Source organism: Empidonax traillii, unplaced genomic scaffold (genome assembly GCF_003031625.1).
Source record: "Empidonax traillii isolate 1590-97213 ecotype Southwest subspecies unplaced genomic scaffold, ASM303162v1 scaffold444:size1099390, whole genome shotgun sequence".
Lineage (NCBI taxonomy): Eukaryota > Metazoa > Chordata > Aves > Passeriformes > Tyrannidae > Empidonax > Empidonax traillii.
In genome coordinates this window covers 425,238-445,115 of record NW_020955637.1, presented here as the reverse complement: position 1 = coordinate 445,115, position 19,878 = coordinate 425,238, and the positions used below count along the sequence as shown (strand labels likewise).

The 19,878-nt window shown below is 43.2% G+C and overlaps 1 protein-coding gene across 1 annotated transcript in view; it reads left to right on the top strand.

The window, feature by feature from the left end:
- The window catches only part of RSRC1 (arginine and serine rich coiled-coil 1), an 87,442-nt gene that overhangs the window by 28,282 nt on the left and 39,282 nt on the right, over window positions 1-19,878 (top strand). Inside the window, exon 4 of the mRNA XM_027894876.1 lies at window positions 15,714-15,750. Within this exon, the coding sequence (XP_027750677.1) occupies window positions 15,714-15,750 (37 nt within the window). The remainder of the gene's footprint in view (window positions 1-15,713; window positions 15,751-19,878) is intronic.

The window sequence follows — 19,878 nt, the reverse complement described above, 5'->3', positions numbered from 1 at the left end:
ATTGTCTCTGCAAAACTTTCTGATGCATAATCGACATCTGGTGTCTGATTTTTGCCAATAACTTTTAGTCTAGTGATTTGGGTTTTTTTTATTCAATTTTTGCTTGAAGGACCCAAAACTTTACTGGTCGTTGTTCTGCCACAATAGTTGATCTGTCCTTACATTTGGCTATCCCTGTCCCTGTTTTTCTTCTCTTGGCTTTGTTTTAATTCCCCTTGCAAAAATGAGTCTTTTGCAAGAGGAGGAACTCTGGGCTGAAGCAAAAACATGGGTGGCACTGATCAGGAAAGGTCACTGAATGAAAGGGGAAGAGCTTTGTCTCTGTATTCAAGGAATGGCACAGGTTGGGATGAATTTCCCTCATCCAGAAGGGAGTAGTAATTCTCATGTTAGACTTCTGCTGTGGGATTTTGATTGATTATGGGAAAACAAGTCATGGTCTTCCTGGACTTATGAACTTCTGACTTAAAAAACCCACTAAAAACTTGTCTATTGGTTGGCAAAGCTGAATGTGCTGTTTGTGTGAGCCATAGAAATCTGGTGTTTAAAGTCTGGATTAGCTTAAAACCAGGCAAGTTCTGAGACACTTTTCATAAGGCTCCTTGTTCGTGGTTGGATTGGGAGAAAAAGCTGCTAAAAGCTTGCTGGCTTTACATAATTTTGCTGGATTTATGGGTTTCATCGTTGCTTCTGCAGTAGTGGAATTTTGGATTACTGGTTCAAGTGATTTTGACAATTTTTAATGGAATAAATTAAGAGCAGCTTCTCAGCTGTTATGAGGAAAGAAGTGGTGACCCATTAATCAAACCTGACCAGTTTAATTTGTGGTACTTGGCGAGGTTATTGATACATTTGGGCATTAACTGGTTCACAGCTTCTGAAATCCTTGGACATGTCACAGAATCCCAGAAGGGTTTGGGTTGGAAGGGAATTTAAAGGTTATCTTGTCCCACCCCCTGCCCTGGGCAGGGACACCTTCCACCAGCCCAGGTTGCTCCAGCCTGGCCTGGGACACTGGATGAGCTTCAAGGTCCTCTCCAACCCCAACCATTCCATGATATTGGCAGTTGCTGGCTCTGGGGTGTTGTGGGCACTCAATCTCAGGTGTTTCAGCTGCTTTTGGAGACTGAGAATAACTTTATTGTTTCCAAATGTGTGAAATGAGTGCATTTTCTTACAGAGTTTGGTTACTAGAAAATAGTTCCCATGTGCAAGGAATGGCAACTGCTGTTGGTTAATGTGGTGAACAGGCTTGTAATAAAAGCTTTCTGTACAAAAAGAGGACTTAAAATTCGATTATTCTGTAGCTCTATTTTATCTTTTATGGAAAGAGTCTCTTTTGTCACCTGCCTCCTGCCATGGCCCTAAGAAAGGGTTTTGCCAGCAGGGAAAAATGAGAGGTGGGTCTGCCTTTGGTTCTGTTATTTCTGCCTGCTTTTTAGCCTGAATAGCATTGAGGATACTGCACACAATTTTCCTCAAGCTCCCTGAATCAAGAGTTGGAGCCAGGGTGGTTTAAGGTTGTATGAGAAGCAGGGTTGGGTGGGAAAAGGGAATATCTTTCTTCCAGACCATCTGGTGTCCAGCCACTTCCTCTGACTCCCTGCAGGCTTTGGAGCATCTTTAAGATGTGTTGTCATGGCAGAGGAGTTACTTACCCAGACCAAAAGCAAACTGCCTCTTGTATTTATTTATTTATTCAGTCAGTCAGTCATTCTCACTGCTCTTACCTTCCTTTCTGTCTCTCACCTGAAGGCAGAAGCCAAACACGAAGGGAACTAAAGAAGCCACCTCGCACTCGTGGTGGGTCTTCGAGGTGAGGTTCCTGCAGGCAGACTGAGTAACTTTGCCTTTCAAAATCCTTTTTTTTTCTGGAGGCAGAGGGGTTGGGTGGTTTGGGCTGTCCCCATCCAGGTGCTCGGGGGGAGATTCCTGGGAGGATCCGGGACTGGGATGCAGGTGAGCACTCTGAGGATGGCAGAGGAGGAGCTGGGCAGCTCTGCTGGCAGGGGTGCTGAGGTGTTGGAAGGCAGCAGGAAGCAGCTGAGAGGCCAGATGAGGACATTTCCTCTGCAGTGAGTCAGCCAAAGGCTAATGGGAAGCAGAGTGAGGGTTTTCCCTGGAAAGGCCTGAGACCTCCAGATGCCCAGAGCAGCTCGAGGGTCACTTGCCTTTGACCGAGATTTGTTGCTATTGTTGTCTGAGCTGTGTTGGCCTTGTTTTGCTTTTTGTTTGCTAAAAATCCCCTTTTCCGACTCAAAAAACCTGGCCAGTTATTTAATGGGCTGTGAGGCAGCAGCATATGGGATGATTTCTTTTCCTTTCAGTACCAGACAGCTGGAAAACCCAGTGTGGATGGTACATGTCTGTCAACTGTCCAGGAGGTGTCAGAGAACCTCTGAGTCTGGAAAATAAAGAGATTTTAGCCCAGAGTAACCATTTCATTGTAATTCACCGAAGTACTTTCTGTGCTAAGTACAAAAAAATCTGAGTTTTGTGTTCCAATTCCGTGGCTCAGACTGTCAGTTAGTGATGGTTGTTAGATGAGCTTCCCTGCTAAATTCGTGTGCTATGTTGGAGGGAATTATATTTCTCCCTATTTCCAGAAATAGGTTTTGGAATGCATTTGAAGGCAGTATCTTCAAAGACACACATTCTTTTTAAGCTGTTTAAAATTTTCCAAACTCTCCGCTCCTTAAAACTGCCAGCCACCATGATTGTCCTTTTATAAGGATATAATTTGCATTATCTTGGGGTTTTTTTTTAGTGGAATCATTCCTGACATTACACAGTGTTCCTGCTGGAAGGGTGTGTTGGTTGCCCACATGTGCAAACACCACGGGCTCTGAATGTAAACACGGAGTTTTTTTGGGGGGGGGTTTGTTTATTTTATTTATTTTTTTTCACCTTGCACCGTGAGAGCAGCTGACTATTGTTTTAATGGCCTCTCTTAATCTGTGCATGAGGCATCCAAAGGGAATGATCCGGAGCTGTGAAAATCCAGTTAGTGGGAGCTGTAATCTCTTTTGCTGGGTTGAAGGAGTTGGAGTGACACTGAGACACCCTGCAGATACTGAGCAGCAGAGATACAGTAATCACCTCGCCCGGTCCTGCAGCTCAACACCCCAGTCCCAGCAAGAAACCCAGTTAAAAAACCAAACCAAAGCCCACAAAACGACCTCCTCGGGGCAAAACAGCCCCACCCAAAACACAGGCTGTTCCAAGGTGAAGTTTAATTTCACATTCAAGTATTAAACTCCTTGTTCCACCTTGGTTTTTTTGGGTGAAGAGTGCTTTTTCTGGGATGGAGCTCGCCTGCTATGGGCATTATAATATCGATTCTGTCATTGATATAATATCAATAATATCCATTGCTTTTGATTAGAAGAGGAAGGAGGAGCATCTGTGTTTGAAGAAAGTATTTCTAATGCTGGTCTAATTTTGGGTCTTTTTGTTATTTTGAATTGTAAAATAAGGTGGAAAACGTAAATAATCTAAATTGTTGATTAGTGACAGGACCAGAGGAGATGGTTTTCAATTGAAAGGGGAGAGATTTAGATTAGATATTAGGGAGAAATCCTTCCCTGGGAGGGTGGGCAGGCCCTGGCACAGGGTGCCCCGAGAAGCTGTGGCTGCCCCTGGATCCCTGGGAGTGTCCAAGGCCGGGTTGGACAGAACTTGGAGCAGTCTGGGCTGGTGGAAGGTGTCCCTGCCCATGGCAGGGGGTGGGACAGGATAGCCTTTAAATTCCCTTCCAACCCAAACCCTTCTGGGATTCTGTGATTTGCTTCCAGGCTCTGGTTTCATCCTTGGCATCTCCTGGTAGGAATGGGGAGATCCAGAGGAAGCGTTTTGGCTGTGCTGGGGATTCTCCTGGATCCCGACTCGCTCCTCATCTGCTCCCAGCAGCTGAAGTTCTTGTAAGACAAGGCCCATTTAATGGTGAATTATGTTGGGAATGATTTTTTTCCCTGGGCTGAAATGGAAGCACAAGAGCAGCCCATTCTCTCCAGATGGATTAAGGAATTGATCAGCGAGGTCTGACTTGGCTGCTCAGATCAGAACCTTTTGAGGCTGCTTAATGGGATCACGTCAGAGAGGGAAAAGGGGCTTTTCCATTGATCCTTCCAGGTGGACATTGCCCTGTGCTTTGGAAAATATTATGGAAATACGGACAATGGATTTATAGGAGAGGGTTTAGCAGAGTGACGGGGAATGGGAGGGGGGGGTGTCTGTCTCTGCCATCTCCCTTTTCCTTTCTTATTTCCTCCTTTTTTCCACCTCATGAAAGTAAAAAAAACCTTTCTTTCCTGACCACATGAAATAGGGTTTAAAAAACCTGGGTGAAATCTTGGATAACGTTGCCACATGAGTTTCCACTGGGATTTAATCTATGGTAGGCCCTCTGGAAGTCAGGAGCTGAGGAGGATGAAGGGGAGGAAGGGGTTTATATGGGAGTGGGAGCCATTAAATCTTATTTCAAAGGTCACACTGTGTTTTGCATTGAGGAGGACAAAAGATTACAATCCACCAATTAATTTGTTTAAAGCACCAAAACAAGCTTTAGGTCCCAGAGCTTCTTGGAAGCTCTTTCCATGAGCTTTTGGATGATAAAACTCTGCTCTCGAGTGATACCTGTATTGATATTAACTGGAAACATTGGAGGGTTTACTTGCTTATTTTTAATAAGGTGCAGATTAAATAATAGTCACAGAAACCCAATGTTGAATGTCCCATATTGCACCATGTTAACTTGCAAATGTTTTTCTCCTCCCACCAACTCTTCTCAGTTGTTTTTTCATCGTGTAAAATATAATCATAAAATCCTGACATATTTTAGCTCTTGTTGCTGCATTTGAATTGTGGCTTTTGGCAGCTTTTCCTGGCGCTGCAGTTTAACCTTCAGTCCTTTTCAGTGGTGGAAAAGCTGTGGGATGAGCCCAGGACATGGGGGGGTTCCTGGGCACCAGGAATGTTGTGACTCAGCTGTGCCTCAGGTGTGTCCAGCAGGGAAGGTGTTGGGAATTGGTGGGAACGGGGTATAGACGATATTTTCAGAAATATATTCCCCCCCCTTAGAGGTTTTCAAGGCAGTTCTGAAAATTTGCCTTGCCTTGGGTAAATGATCCTTCCAGTAAGATCCTGCTGTTGGGGAGCACTTCCCTTTTCCTTCCACGACACCTTCTCACGTGGGTAACCTGCAGGGAAACACTTCCTGCGTGGGAACAGATATTTTGGGAGCACACACACACCTGATCTGGGCGTGGCGGTTCTCCCACACACGTCCCAGAGATATTTCAATCTACCAGGAGGAACGGGGAGCTCAGTTTTCCAGGCAGCATCATCCTCCCTCTTCCTGGTGCGCCTTTAATCCCGCGCTGGGTTTGGGTAATGCAATAGAAAATGTTGCTAACGTGATTAGACTTTTCTATCTTATTATCTCCAATACTGAGCACAATAAAATGGAAAACTGTTTAAATGTTATGTTTAAGTGCTTGAGATAAGAGTTCTTGTAAATGAAATGTGATTACATTTCTGTAATAGATCTTCTCTGTCTGCTCGGACTTTGTTGAGCGATGTGTAATTCTTTGGGGATTGCTGGTTCCCAGTTTTTTTTTTTTTTAAGAAATGTTACCCAGCAGACAATGAGCAGAAATCTGTTGCAAGCCCAGGGTTTTCCTGTCTGAGACAGCAAACCAGGGCTCCACAGTTTTCTTTGTCGATAACCAATTTGAATGAAAGATAATTCCCCAACATCACCTTGAATTTCCATCTGTGTAACCCTGATGTTCTTAAGCGTTTTGCATTTACCTAATGCTCTGGGCTATTTTCCCTGAGCATGTATGGAAAACTGGGACTATCCTCCAACTGGAGATGATATGAATAACAATTGTTTGCTGATCTTCCCCTGTATCTCCCTGGATAACCTGCAGCCTGCAAAGGCTGAGGAAGTGGCAGATAGCTTTTGTCATCCCTTATCCGGGCTGTACACTTGTAAGGAAGAGCAGGGATAATCGCCCAAATCTAATTAGGGGTTAAAAGAGGCCATGACTGTGATGTGGCAGTGAGACACCTTACTGTAGCAATCCTGTTTGCATTAGAAAAATAAGGTTGTCATATTGATTATTCAAATGAGCTTCCATTGGCCATGGCTCAATGGCTGCGTCGCAGCTGAAGCACTCGCAGGTCCCAGCTTTTCAGAGGGGACCCACGCTCCGAGCATATTTTATGGGCTGCCTCCTTTTTGCTCCTTTAAGGGCTTTAGAACTGGGGCTGGGGGAGTTTTGTGGCGAGGCTGGAGGGTTTAAGTGGCCGCTGGAGAGTGGAGTGGAGTGGAGTGGAGTGAGCTCTGCTGGGCAGCGCTGCAGCGAAGGCCGATGAATCAGCTCCGCATCTCTTGCCGAGTAACTGCACTCAGGTCAATCCCACATCCAAGAGACAGACCATTCCCTTGGCTCTGACTTTGGGGTCTGTGTTTTAATTGTTCAGAAGGATCTGCCTGGTGCTGGTGGGCTGTTCTGGTCTCTCAAACGTTTCTGAGGACTTGGCTTTGTGTCCTTCAGCAGTCAGGTCTGCTGATGTCCCTGTCAGTGGGTGAGATGCTGCAGACAGTGCTAATTCCAGCCTTCCTCACCACAAGTGATGTGAGTGCCATACACAGACTGGCCAGGAAAGCCTTTAAAAAGCCCAATTTTTAGTTCTTACCAATTTTTTTTTGGTGTTTTTGTAGCAACACCAAGAAATACGTGCTGGGCTCTGTCGGATGTACAAAGACCGGGCATTTTACTGGTGTTTTATCCTTGCTTTGTGCAGCTTCTGTCATTAAGATGTACAAGGAAGAGGCCACCTTAAATCCCAGATATCAGGCAGAGTTTGCAAATTTTTCTCGGTGGTTGAAATGATTTCACCTATTTTATGTACAGTTGTTCACTTTAGGTGCTGGCAACGCTGTATTTCTTTCTGCTGCTGGGTAAAAATACATATAAAGAAAACTAAACTCTTCCTCCCCTCTGTTGCACACAGGTAGAAGGTTTTTAACTTGATTTTTAATTTTTTTTGAGTTGATTCTCCCAGTTTCTTCCACTCTCTGCAGCTGGTGCTGGTGTAACAGTCACCCATCCTAACACCTGCTTGAGTGGAAGCCACAAGGACCAGGGGAAGGGTATATATGTCTATATTTTCAATGTTACATGTTATTTCTTTACGTTGTTGGAACATCGTGGCCTGTTTTTGAAGGACTAGAAATTATTATGCGCAAACATTCCCGGAACTTTCCAATATCTTGCTGGAACAGAAAGTCAAGCAGTGGCTTATCCTGTCACCCATTGTGCGAGGGGCCACTCGGTCCTGGGCATTGTGCTGAACCCCCTGAATGTGTTTGATTTCTTGGAATGGTTCCAGCTTCTGGCACTTCTCTGCAAGACACCGTAATTTGGTGTATTAAAATTGCAACTTCCAGGCAAAACTGAAAATCTGGGGAAAGCCAATATAGGAGACTTTTTTTTTTTTCTTTCCCCCCAGCAATATCAGCGTGCTGTTTCTGGAGATCACTCTGTGATTTTGCACAGTCATTCTGTGTTATGAGTTTATTATATTATTTTTATTTGAGCCTGACTTTAATCTCTCCCAGAGCAGAGGCACTCAATGTTCTCCACCACCTTCTGACCGTAGTTAGCAAATGATTAATCTCGTCCTGATTAACATCAGCGAGACTGTCTGGGATGAACTTCTTAAAAAGAGGGAAATAAGAGAATTATGGACAGTGTTGAAATAAAGCAGGGAAAGTTCCCTGATTCTGGGAGCACACAGAGAGGCAAAATTTTCTGTGTGGTGAAGTAGACTTGAATGGGGGCTGCAATTTTTTGGTTGGGCTTGTAACTCCAGGGGGTTGTTGGAGATTTGTGGGGTTTTTTTGCAGGTTAGGAATTCTTTTCTGTGTCATCCACGTTCCAGGCAGGATCTGGCCACTGATTTGTTCAGGTTGTTTGTTGGTTTTTTTTTGTAGAATGTTTCATTTCACCTCTAAGGTTTGCAGGTCCAGCAGGAAGTGCTGTTTTTAATCCTCAAGCTTCAAATTGCTAAAGATCCAAGTTTCCTTGGAGCCTGCCATGTCCATGCTGCTTAATTTCTTCAGGAATCTCTTGGCTGTTATTTTAAAAAAATAACCTTTGAGGGAAATCTTGGCTGTAGAACAAGACATTTTTTGTATTTTTTTTTGTCACTGCTGTTTAGGCTTGGGTTTGGGCAGATGTGTTTGAGACTTGGAACGGATTTTTATTTTCATTTAATTTTGACGAGATGTTAATTCTTTCCCTTTTTTTGTGGCCAAGGAACTAATTTCCTCTCCAGCCTGACCAGCCTTACCTTTGTAAATGTTACAGTTTTCTCTTGCAACACATCCCAGCGTGGAAGTTGTTGGGAGGAGATACAACTTCCTGACTGGAAGTTAGACTGGACTTCTTGGAATGGCTGTTTTACAGAAACCAGGAGACTGCCAAAGGTTTTCTTTAGGGCTACAAACAAACAAACAAACAAACAAAAAAAGTTTAATTTTGAAATAAAGCCTTTTATGACCAGAAATTCTAAAAACTCTCTCACTGAGGGTGTTAAAGAGATGAAAACTAAATATCCCGAGAGCAAGTAGATCTTTTCAGGATAAGGAAAATGTTTACCTTGTCTAGGAATGAAAAGCTGTCTGACATTTCAAAGTATTTTAAACATTTAGAGTCTATTCCAGGTGTCTCCCTGTCCCTCAGATGAGAGAAATTCCTGAAGTGCTCCTGTTATGTCGCAGTGGAAAGGTGGAACTACCTTTGGCTTTAAAATCTGTGTGTCCTGGGACTGCTGGCTCCTCCTGGTCCTTCACCTGAGAACCCCATCCTTCCTTCAAGGACCTTCCAAGGTCCTTCCAAAGTCTGGGAACTTTTAAGTTTTATTTTATAGTCTTTATTTTCAGGAAGGAGGGACAGTGGGACAGCAAAACCAACTGTGTTTTAGTGTTGCATAGATAAAGGCGTAGCAGATTTGGGTTTGTTACTGTGTTTTTTGGTTTTGTTTTTTTTAATTATAAGAACATCTCTGTGTTTAGAACCTTTGAAGAAACTTGTGAAGTGCAAAGAACAAAACCAAAGCTGATAAATTCTGGTGTTCAGGTTTCCCACAAAAGAAGCCCTTTTATTTTAAGGAGTATTTTATTTTATTTAAAGGAGCATTTACCTGAGGGGCAGATGGAAGGAGTTTGTCTGACTTGTGGTGATGGGTTATAAAGACAAACAAAACTCTAAGCTATGCAAATAGGATAAGAAGTGATGGGTGAGGTGAGTCCCTGAGTTTGAGAATAGTGATCTCTGCTGGTTAAAAAAAAAAGATAAATTCAAAATATGTCCAGCTGTATTTGCCATTGGTTATGGGTAGCAGACCCAAGGCTGGACAAGCTGAACTAAGCTCAGATATTAAATACAGATATTAGCTTCGTTCTGGGGGGGGATTAAAGAAAGAGAGGAATTAAAAAGATTTGTGATTTGTTTCCAAAATTTTGAAAGCTTTAAATTGCCACTGTAGAATCATTAAGGCTGGAAAAGACCTCCAAGATCATCAAGTACAACCTTTCAATAGGAATATTCAATAACAATGAGCATCTGCATGATGTAACCAAGGTTTTATCTCACGGGATGATTTTTGAGCAGTGAGCCAGAGCAAGAAGTGTTTTATTCACAGAGATTGGTAGAAAGTTGGGTGCCAGCAGAGAAGTTTGAAGGGCTTAATGAAGTTCTATGAGATTTTCTCCTTTTGGGAAGAATTCACAGCACAGTCTTAAGAAAGAATTACAAATAATGGATCCAGATCAACTGGAGATTGCCTGGTCTCCAAGGCAGGTGCCTTTGGCTGGTAACTCTACTTTGATTGAATATTTAATGAGGAACTGGTTAGGTTTTTCCCTAAGCACAATTTTCACGAGCATTTACTGTTTTTGACGAGTTTCTGCTGAATTTGGGCAGAGATGGAGCCGCTCAAACACGGTGCTGTCTCAGTGTGGTGTAAAGTATTTACCAGAGATTATTCCAGAGCTTGGTTAATGTGCACAGATAGTTCAAAAAAAAAAAAAAAAAAAAAAACAAACCACCACCCCCAACTAACCCCAAACTAAACAGGCTTGAGGTTTCCTTGTGGGATTTTTTTTTTTTTTTTTATCACCAGACTGAGGGCCTGAAGGAACAGAGGAAGTGAATGGCCACCAATGTATCCAAATATCTCATTTTGCCTCCGAGCAAGTGCCGGCAGATAAATGCCCATAAAGGGATTTCTTCCTTAAGCCCCATGGATTTTTTTTTTTTTTTCCTCTTTTTTTGCAACTTTTTGTGTGAGTTAGAAATGAAAACCATTCATCCAGTGCCCCAAAGAAGGGCCTTATTGAATGGAATAACAGTGTAATGTACCATTGAAGGCAGGATTGAAAGTGATTATCTTGTTAACTCTTGACAGTTCCCGCCAGCTTGAAATAGAACTGGCAGCTTGATTTGCAAATGAATTAGAGCTTTTTCATTTGCTGCCAGGATCATCTTTTTATATTCTGATATGACAGATGCTATGTTCCAGCCCTTTGTTTCCCCTCACTTTTCTACTTGCGAACCAAAAACAAAAGATTACGATAGTCATTTTATTTGCATCTTTTTTTCTCTGGGAGTTTATTCTTTGTCTGGAAGTTTTTAAGCTCAGATTTTTATTTTTGTTGTTGTTGTTGGAGAATAGCATTGTTCCCACAGAATAAAATTTCATTAGGTTAAGTACAGTAGTAATTGGGTGAATGAGGGGGGATTTGGAAGCTTTCAGAAAATGGAAAATTGATTGTAGTCAAATTGTTTTAGCGCTTAGAACGTTTAAATTTCCTCCGTGCCTCGCGAATGTTCCTCGGGAGCTCCCGCTCTCAATATTTATCCTGCCAGTATGCAAACACAAATACATGTGTCATTAGTTCCAGGCTTAATGCTGATCAACTGTGTTTATATTCCAGAGCCATCCAAACACAGATGGGAAGGTGCTGGGTATGGTAATTACTGTGCACTCTTTCTGTGTTCCTCATTAACCTGTAACACTCGCTACTAGTCCGGAGAGTTTTTCCCTGTAGTTGTGCTTCCCGACATTAAAACTTGCAGGGCTTTGTTTAGTATTCAGCCCAGCGTTCTGGGCATTTACAAAGCTGGGCTTTTTGCTACTTTTTTTTCTGATCTGTTTTGTACTTTGAGGCTAATTAGCAACACTTCCGACCGGCGCTGACGGGGCCGTGCTGGAAATGTTTTCCTCCACTTTCACCTACAGGATGTGTTTTAATTGAATATCTACAAAATAATATTACAGGGAAGGTAAAGCAGGCCAAAGTTGTCTAATTTACTGAAGGCTGGTTAACACAGTGACGTTCCTGATGCTTAATTATTTGTGTTTGCTGGGAATGGAAACGGGGATGAGCGAGGTTTGGCTCCTTGGGAAGGGGACCCTGAGCGTGGAACGGGAGGGCAAAACCCACCCACCCAAAACCCAGGGGGGGAAAAAGCCACCAAACCTCACTCCATATATGGAAACTCCAGGGAAAATCAAAGGGAAAAACCAATCAAACCCCACTCCATATATGAGAACTCCAAGGATTTGCATCTTCTGAGGTCCTTGGCATTGCCAGGTTTAGTGAGGAGTGGCTCGAACTGGCATCCAGGATAAAGAAACCTGCTTTGGTATTTCCATATCTGACCTGAAGTCTTGCTAAAACTGAAATCAGGTGATTTTGGGGGAGTTATTTTGGCTCCTTTTTCATCTGAGAAATACATGCAAAGGAAAGGAATATTTTTGTAGGTGTGTTTGGAAATACTGATTCTATCAATGCTCTGTTTTGATGTTCCCCCCTTTGTTTAGTTTCAGTATTTATTTCAGCTGCATAAAACCTTGCCTTTTACTCTGTCATTCGGGGTTATATATAAATATATATTTCCCCCTCTTGAATATTTGATAAGGCCTCTTGGGCAGCGATTTTCCTTCTCTCCAGGATAACATATTATGGAAATTGTTTCACCTTGTGTCCTGTTTGAAGTCCCTGGTTTTAGCATGATTCAATTTACCTTGCATTATATTCCACCGAGTTCCTGGGCAGTCCCAAGTTATTCCAGTGTGTTTGTGTAGGGGGTGACTTCTGCTTTTCTTCCTGCTTTTTTCTAAGTGACCTTCATGTGATCACCTTGAGTCTTTATGGCATTTAAATTTAAATTTATTAGTAATTGGCCAAACCTGGCCAGCTCTCAAGGTGGATTTCACGTGTTCATCCCTTGTATTGGTGAGTGTTTAATATCTTGTCGCCTGCTGAAGTTCCTGAAGAGATTCAGCTGTTTGGTTTGAGGTTGTTTGTCTAGAATAGTAGATAAACATCTAAATAATTGATCTAAAATGGTAGATAAAAGTGGGGATCGATAACACGCCAAAGAAAAATAGGAGGTGTGGGGGCTGCTCAGAGGAAGATTTGTAGGGAAGGCTGAAGGTTAAGGTGAGGATAAAAAACAGGAAAACATGAGGTTGTTCCAGGAACACCTTCCGCTGTGAGGCTCTTCATCCAGGAGGAATAGGGGGACAAAAGGGGATTATTTCAGGTGACTCCTGACAGATTATTGACAGCATTACGGGATGTGCTCGTGGAACCATCCGAGGGAATTGGAAGGGCCAGAGAGCTCTGGGAGGATTATCCATGTGCACCTGGGGTGATGCTCCTGGTCACACCTGCCAGGCTTGGGAGGGGTGGAGTGAGCAGGTCCCCTTTGGAGGGGTTGGTGACCCCAAAGGCTGTGTGTGACCTTCCTCCTGCAGCTCCTCGTTAGTGCTGGGGACCTGGGGGGGTGTTCTGCCAAAGGCCTGGCTAATGAGGAGGGGATTTATTGATCTGAGGGGCTGAATCAGACACTGGGATGTTCAGGGGGCAGTTGAGGCCACCGGGATGGGAGGGGGCTGGAGCAGCTCCCTGAGGGACTGGGGGGGCTCAACCTGGACAAGAGGGGGCTTTGGGGGCAGCTCGTGGTACCCACCAGCCTGAGGAGGAGGGACATCACCAAGGAAAGGGGGTTTGGGCTCTTTGGAGTGGTTTGTGGTGGGGGAAGAGACACAAAACAAGTGTTTGGAGCAGAGGGAAAGGGAAGATGCCCCCAGTGAGGACACTGGATCAGCAGGACACATTCCTGCTGGAGCTGGGCTTCCAAGACCAGCCTGGATAAGGCTCTGCACCCTCCAGAGGCCCTTCAACCCAAGTTATCCTGCAATATCCATAGGTACAGATAATCCACAGAAATATTCCATGGTCTGTGGGTTTGAACCCAAGAACCACGGCAAAGAAAATGTGTCTTAGTTCTACAGTTCCTGGGGGAAACTGCTATGAGTTTGCTGAAAAGTAAAATTTATGTGATGTTGCAGGCTATTTTATAATACCTAAATTTGGATATTTTGAAGATATTGCACGTTTTCCAGCTCCCTTGATTAATGGTTGCTTTGATATGGGGATTATTTTTAGGAACATGAGTATATTCCAGGTTAAAATCATGACTTCCAACAAGTGCTAGTGAATATTTTTAGTTTAGTTGACTGGCAAAGAAACTAGAACCTCTAAGTTAACACCACCTCAAATAGTTACCTACTCTGGGTTTAAGTAATCCCAGTCTTAGCTAAATTTAGAGAATCCCAGAATGGTTTGGGTTGGATGGGACCTTAAAGATCCTGGAAGTTGCTTAATTGAATTCTTGGCTTGTTGTAACAGGTCCCCCATGACCATGATTCAAATGGAGATGGAATTTCTTCCCCTGGCAATCCTGAAACGTTTGGATTAGCCTGAGTGTTATGTTTGCTGGTTTAATGTATGATTTTAAATGCTTATCAGGTGGTATTTTTACACCAAAAATCCTGGCTGCAGTGGGGAAACACCATTCCAGAGCTTTCTGATGGAAAAAAAGGAAAACTCCAGAATAAAATGAAACTTGTCTAGTGAACCAAAAAAAAAAAAAAAAAAAAAAAAAAAAAAAAAAAAAAAAAAAAAAAAAAAAAAAAAAAAAAAAAAAAAAAAAAAAAAAAAAAAAAAACAAACCCCAAAAAACTCCCAAACAACCCACCCAAAAAAACTGTGGGGCCCTGGAAATGGTATGAAAGGCAAATATGGACTTTGGTGTGTGGAGTAAACAGCAAAATGGAGTAAACCGTTATTACTGATGGTGACATCAGATTACTAAAAGTCTGTGGTGTCCTTTTATCTGAGTTTTGGAGTATTGGATGTGCACAAAGCTGCTCTTGGCCGTTATTTGTGGTGATTTATGGGTTAAGATATTCTGCAGCCATTAAAGGTGAGGCCATAGGTCTGCTCATGCAGGGGGAACATATGGGATAGAGGATGGATGGGACTCTCCTTTGTGTAATATAAATAATATAACTGGATAATACATCTAATTGTTTGATATATTGTAATCTATTGCTTAACTAAAAGATCAGGTGCTGCTGTGGCTTGGCTGGTGGCTCATTGATCCCCAGCAGCCCCTGGCTGGGAAGGGTTTTCATTGGAAGTGACAGGTGCCCCAAGGTTTATTTAGGACAAGCTCAGCCTTGTCCTGGTTAGTTTGATAATGTTTTCCTTATGGATGTTCAACCAGTGCATTTCCTGTGTTAGGGCCTCGTGTTACACCAATATTCCTGTCTGTGCTGCCTCAACTACAAATTGGATGAACAGCCAGTGACACTTTTTCAATATTATTACATTAAACCAAGTGGATTTTGATTGATAACCTAATATTCAACTAATGCAAAACATCAATCACGGCAAGTATATTAATTATTTAATATTGCAGTCTAATTCAGGAATCGATGTGCTGCAGGAGGGGAAGGGAAACTCGCTGTTCCCACAAGGCTTGAGACAGGGGATGATTAAAAAAAGAACACCCCCCCAAACCCTGCTGTATTGGTTCGATACAAATCTTTATTCATTTGCCAATAAACTCCTCGCATTTTCCACTTCAGGACCTTTTTTTTTTTTTTTTTATCAGTTTTGAGGCCTCTAATTGAATGAAGTGTGTTCTCAGCACAGGGCAGGGTGGGCTGGGACTGGGAGCTCCTCCTGCCGTGTCCTGCATCCTGCTCCAAAATAATCCAGTCCCTAAAGGCCTTGAGCACCTGAAACGCAGAGCAGGAATCGTGGAATGCTTTGGGTTGGGAGGGACCTCAAAGCCCATCCAGTGCCACCCCTGCCGTGGGCAGGGACACCTTCCACCAGCCCAGGATGCTCCAAACCCTGTCCAACCTGGCCTTGGACACTTCCAGGGGATGGTTTTGGAAGTGCTTTGAAATTTGGAGACTTTGCATTTGTTGACATCACCAAATGTGGGTTTGATAAATAGCCCCGTGCCCTGTCCTGGTGGATTATTTCCAGTAGAAATGGTGGGATAATTACATTAAAAATGTTGATTTTTTTTTTTAAATTTTTTAATGCGTGTCCTGCTGCAGTTTATAGCAATTTAAAGGCAGGTAATGTTTGAGGGTTTAAGTAAAGAAGATAATCAATATTTTTTAGGTATTGCAAGTAAATATATTTATTAAAAGTAAAAATTTGCCATACTCCAGTAATTACGTGGCTTTGCCATCTCCCAGTTAAACATAAATCGTTGCAGACAAGGGTTTAGCAACTGTTTAGAACTTTTGTTCTTCTGTTACAGGGACTCTGGAAACATCAAAGCTGGATTAGAACATCTGGTAAGTTTTAATTTTCTCTTGAACATTTGCATCATCTTTGATATCTGCATTCCAAATGAACACTTTTGAATGAGCTTTGAATACCTTGAATTGAGAAAGTCAACCATTTCCCAGAGGGTCAGCCTACTGTTATTATGTGAAGGCACTCACATTTTCATTTATCTCCCCATTTCAAGGGAATTTTAATTTTTTTTAAATTACTTTTTTTTTGATGTAGAGATGAAATGAACGGGGCTACAATCCTTGGATTGATGATTGCCTTCATTATAAACAAAAAAATTGTTTGGTGTTGGATTTTTGGCATATCCTGATCTGAAAACAACAAACTTGTGATTAAAAAAAAAAAAAAAAAATTAAAAAAAAAAAAAAAAAGGGGGAGCCAGAGACACAATCAAATATTCCATGCATAAATATGGTGTGTTTTAGTCATTTGGAGGCTTTGAAAGAAGTGCACAGCTTTGTGTTTTCTCTTGTCTTTGCTTTATGAATTATGGATCGGCTTAAATTCCATTCAGTGCCGCAGCAGCAAATAATAATTGAGGTGCAAAATATTTTTGGGTTAAGTAAACATATTAAACCAAGTGATGGCAAGCCAGGCTTAGCATTAAAAACCCATCAGTTGATCAAAACTGGAGGAAATACAATATTGTCACAAGTCAGAAGCTGGTTGAGCCTCGGCTGGTTGTACCAGCAATCCCTGGAACATGAAATAGTTCACTTAAACAGGTTCTTAAATCCCATTAAATTAAAATATTCGCTATTAACGGCACGTCTGGCTCAGTCCATCGTGAGGAGCGTTCAAACTGCTGCTTAATTTTGCCATGGAGTGTCTAAACAATCCGTCCTGTTCCATCCTGCCATGAAAAACCAAACCTGGGTGCCATGGGGTGAGAAGGATGTGTCTCCTGGCACAGTTGTCAACAGTTGCCCTTTGTAAATTGTGGCACTGGGAAGCCATTCCCTGTGTCCTGTCCCTCCATCCCTTGTCCCCAGTCCCTCTCCAGCTCTCCTGGAGCCCCTTTAGGCCCTGGCAGGGGCTCTCAGGTCTCCCTGGAGCCTTCTCTTCTCCAGGTGAACCCCCCCAGCTCTCCCAGGCTGTTCCAGAGGGGCTCCAACCCTGGAGCATCTCCAGAGCCTCCTCTGGACTCCTTCCAATGGAGCAACCAGAAAAAAACCCCCCAAACCCCAAAGAACCAAAACCCCCAAACAAAACAAGCCACTCCTTTATTAAATGTTCACACGTTACTGTACTTTACTTCTTTATTGTTAATATTTATTTCCCAGCTTTCACTATTTTCTTTTTCTTTTTAGAGTTTGATTTCAGTGTCCCCCTCCCTGACTGTCACTGTCCCCGTTCTGGTGGTCACAGCTTGGTGGCCCCTGGACAGGGATGTCTGAGAGAGTTGTTGGCTTTCTAATGAGCTGTAAAACCAAGCAGCCGATTATTTGTGCTCACAAACAATTAATTAACACTCTTAATAGGAATAATTATGTTTATCTTGCTATGCTGGCAAAATTCCATGCTGGTCAATTATATTCTGCAGGCTGGAATTGTCTCTTACTGTAGCAGTGTCAGGGTGAAGGGAGGGGTCAGATTTTTTTCCTATTGAAAGTGGATTATTTGAAAACAAGCTATTTCACTATGGTTGTTTTTGTTTTTGTTTTTTTAATGAAAGACATTCTTTCTCCCATATCCCAATCATTAAACCTGAAAAAAATTCCCTTAGGAAAATCAATGGGAGTTACGTTTTTCATGCCCCTTGGTTTCTGACCAAGTTCCCCTCCTGGGGGAAGATCCCTGAGGAGGCACCTCTAGTCCAGAAGAGAAGGAAGCCTTAGAGGAGATCAGGAATGTGCTGCTGGGGGTACAGTTATGGCAATGTAGCATTTTGTCTGAACTTCATAACCTGCTTTTCTTCTTGTTTGGGCAATGGGATCAAAACGTCCCAGATCCCAGATTGGTTTGGGTTGGAAGGACCATAAAGCTCATCCAGTCCCACCCCCTGCCGGGACAGGGACACCTTCCATAGAGCAGGTTGTTCTAAGCCCTGTCCAAGCTGGCCTTGATATCCCTGTGATGGGACCAGAATCTTTATCCTGGAGCTGCTTCAGGAAGGAGTTGGGCAGAAAGTCTCTAAGAACGGGAAATTTCATCCTGAAATTAAAATGTGCAAGAGAAATGCCTTTCTGTATGAGGTCAGTGGAAGGGAGATGGTGCTGGGATGTGCTGGTGGTGCCAGAGCCCTTGGAGATTTTGGTCTGTAGCTTGTGGTGCCATAAAAAATGCTGGTGCATTTATTTCCTCCCTCATTCCAGTCATCCACGTCTCATTTCTTGCATGTGCACAGAGTTAAGGCCTTTTCCACGTGAGATGCTTTGCTGGGATGAACTCTTGGGTCACTGCTGCTTGTTTAGGTAAATTTTAAACTTGAATCTCACCGAAATCAGGTGTGGCAGCAGCCTGGGAGGTGCCTTTTGAGGAGCAGTGGCAGGACTGGCTGTGTCCCCCCCTGAGATGGTCCCTGTGGTGTCCCCAGCCTCGTCAGGGGTGGGTGGCTGTCGGGAGCAGCCCCTCAACCAGGGGCTTTAAACACTGGAAACCTTTCCAGCTCCTTCAGAAGCTCTGGACCAGGTTCATATGAGGCAATCACGCAGCAGAAGATCAATGGCTTATGAATATCCATGGAAAAAGCCATTCTGTTTGGGTTCCATTTGCCTACGGGGATGAAATACGGGCTCCTCCTCCGGAGGGGCTCTGGAGATCCGAAGGATTTGTGGAGATCCCACTGTCCTGAATATGTATTAAATTAATGTGCACACACCACTTTTTATTTGTTCTGAGGGTGTTGTGCTTTTTAGCTCCAGCTATTTAATCAAACAGCTGCGGTATCAAACCATCCTATGCAGAATATGTTAATGGGGGAATATTCAAAGGGTTGAAATAGTTTGTTGTTGCAACAGCGACAAATTTGGTCTAAACTTCGTAAAAGGACCCAGTTTTACCCTGTCACTTTGCATTAGCAGCCACCTCCGAAACCAGAGCAGCTCCACATGAAACAGCGCTGGAGGCTTTCATGTCTTTGTGTCTTTATTAAAAAGTAAACTTTGATCATCCTCGCTTAATAATGAACCTCCACCAGGTTTGGGCACCGCTGACCTTTCATCCACCTGACCCCTGGGCCTGTTTGTTTTTTTTTTTTTTAATTTCCCTCTGTCATCCTTTTCATATTTGCTCCAGGACTTTGACTCCTGTAAATCTGACGGGGCAGGCCGGGCCGTGGACGATGGGACTGATGGGACTGATGGGAGGGAGAGTCCATAACTCCATGAAATATCCCGGGTGGCACCTCCCTTGGCACCTGCGCTGAGCCCTGTCCCCCATCAGCGGGGGGCTGATGGAAAGCTGAAGCAGAGGTTAATCTGCACACACATTTCCATGCTCATTGCTCTAACGATCCCATCCCATGTGCTGGTGTGCCAGGGTGGGATGTGGGTGCTTGTTAAGGGCCGTGGTGGGAAATTACCGCGGGGTGGGGCGGGGGAAGAAGCGACGGCTCCGCTCCCAACAGCGACCAAAAAAAAAAAAAAAAAAAAAAACACTAACAAAAGAAATATTGCATTAATTTTCAAATGATGATATTCCATTTAGTGCCTGGGCCCCATATATCAAAAAGGGGGAACTGCTCAGTTACTCTCGGCGCTTAATCTTAATGGTATCTGTGGATGTCAAGGGCACGGAGGAAATTAAATCGGAAAGTGCAGATAGACCTAAGCAGACATTATCTCTTGATGATTGCAGTTTTGATAGGTATTTCAGTGAATTTCATTTTCGCAGAATGCTGGAAGATGAGTTAGCCACCAGATTTTCTCATTTTTCTTGCCCATGATTTATGTGAGTTGAGTATAAAACTTTTTATGGGAGCGCAGTTGCGGGAGATGAGAGGGAAATTAATGCACTGGGTTTCCATCTCGGCCCCGCGCCCGATTGTCAGCGCTGTACATCCGTAATGGGGCCATCATTATTCAGGGTTGTTTACATTCAAAATATGTAATGAAATCTGTTCAGAATAATGAGGGAAATAAAAGTTTCGAAAATTGTAAAGGTCATGAAGTTTGAGAAATGATGCA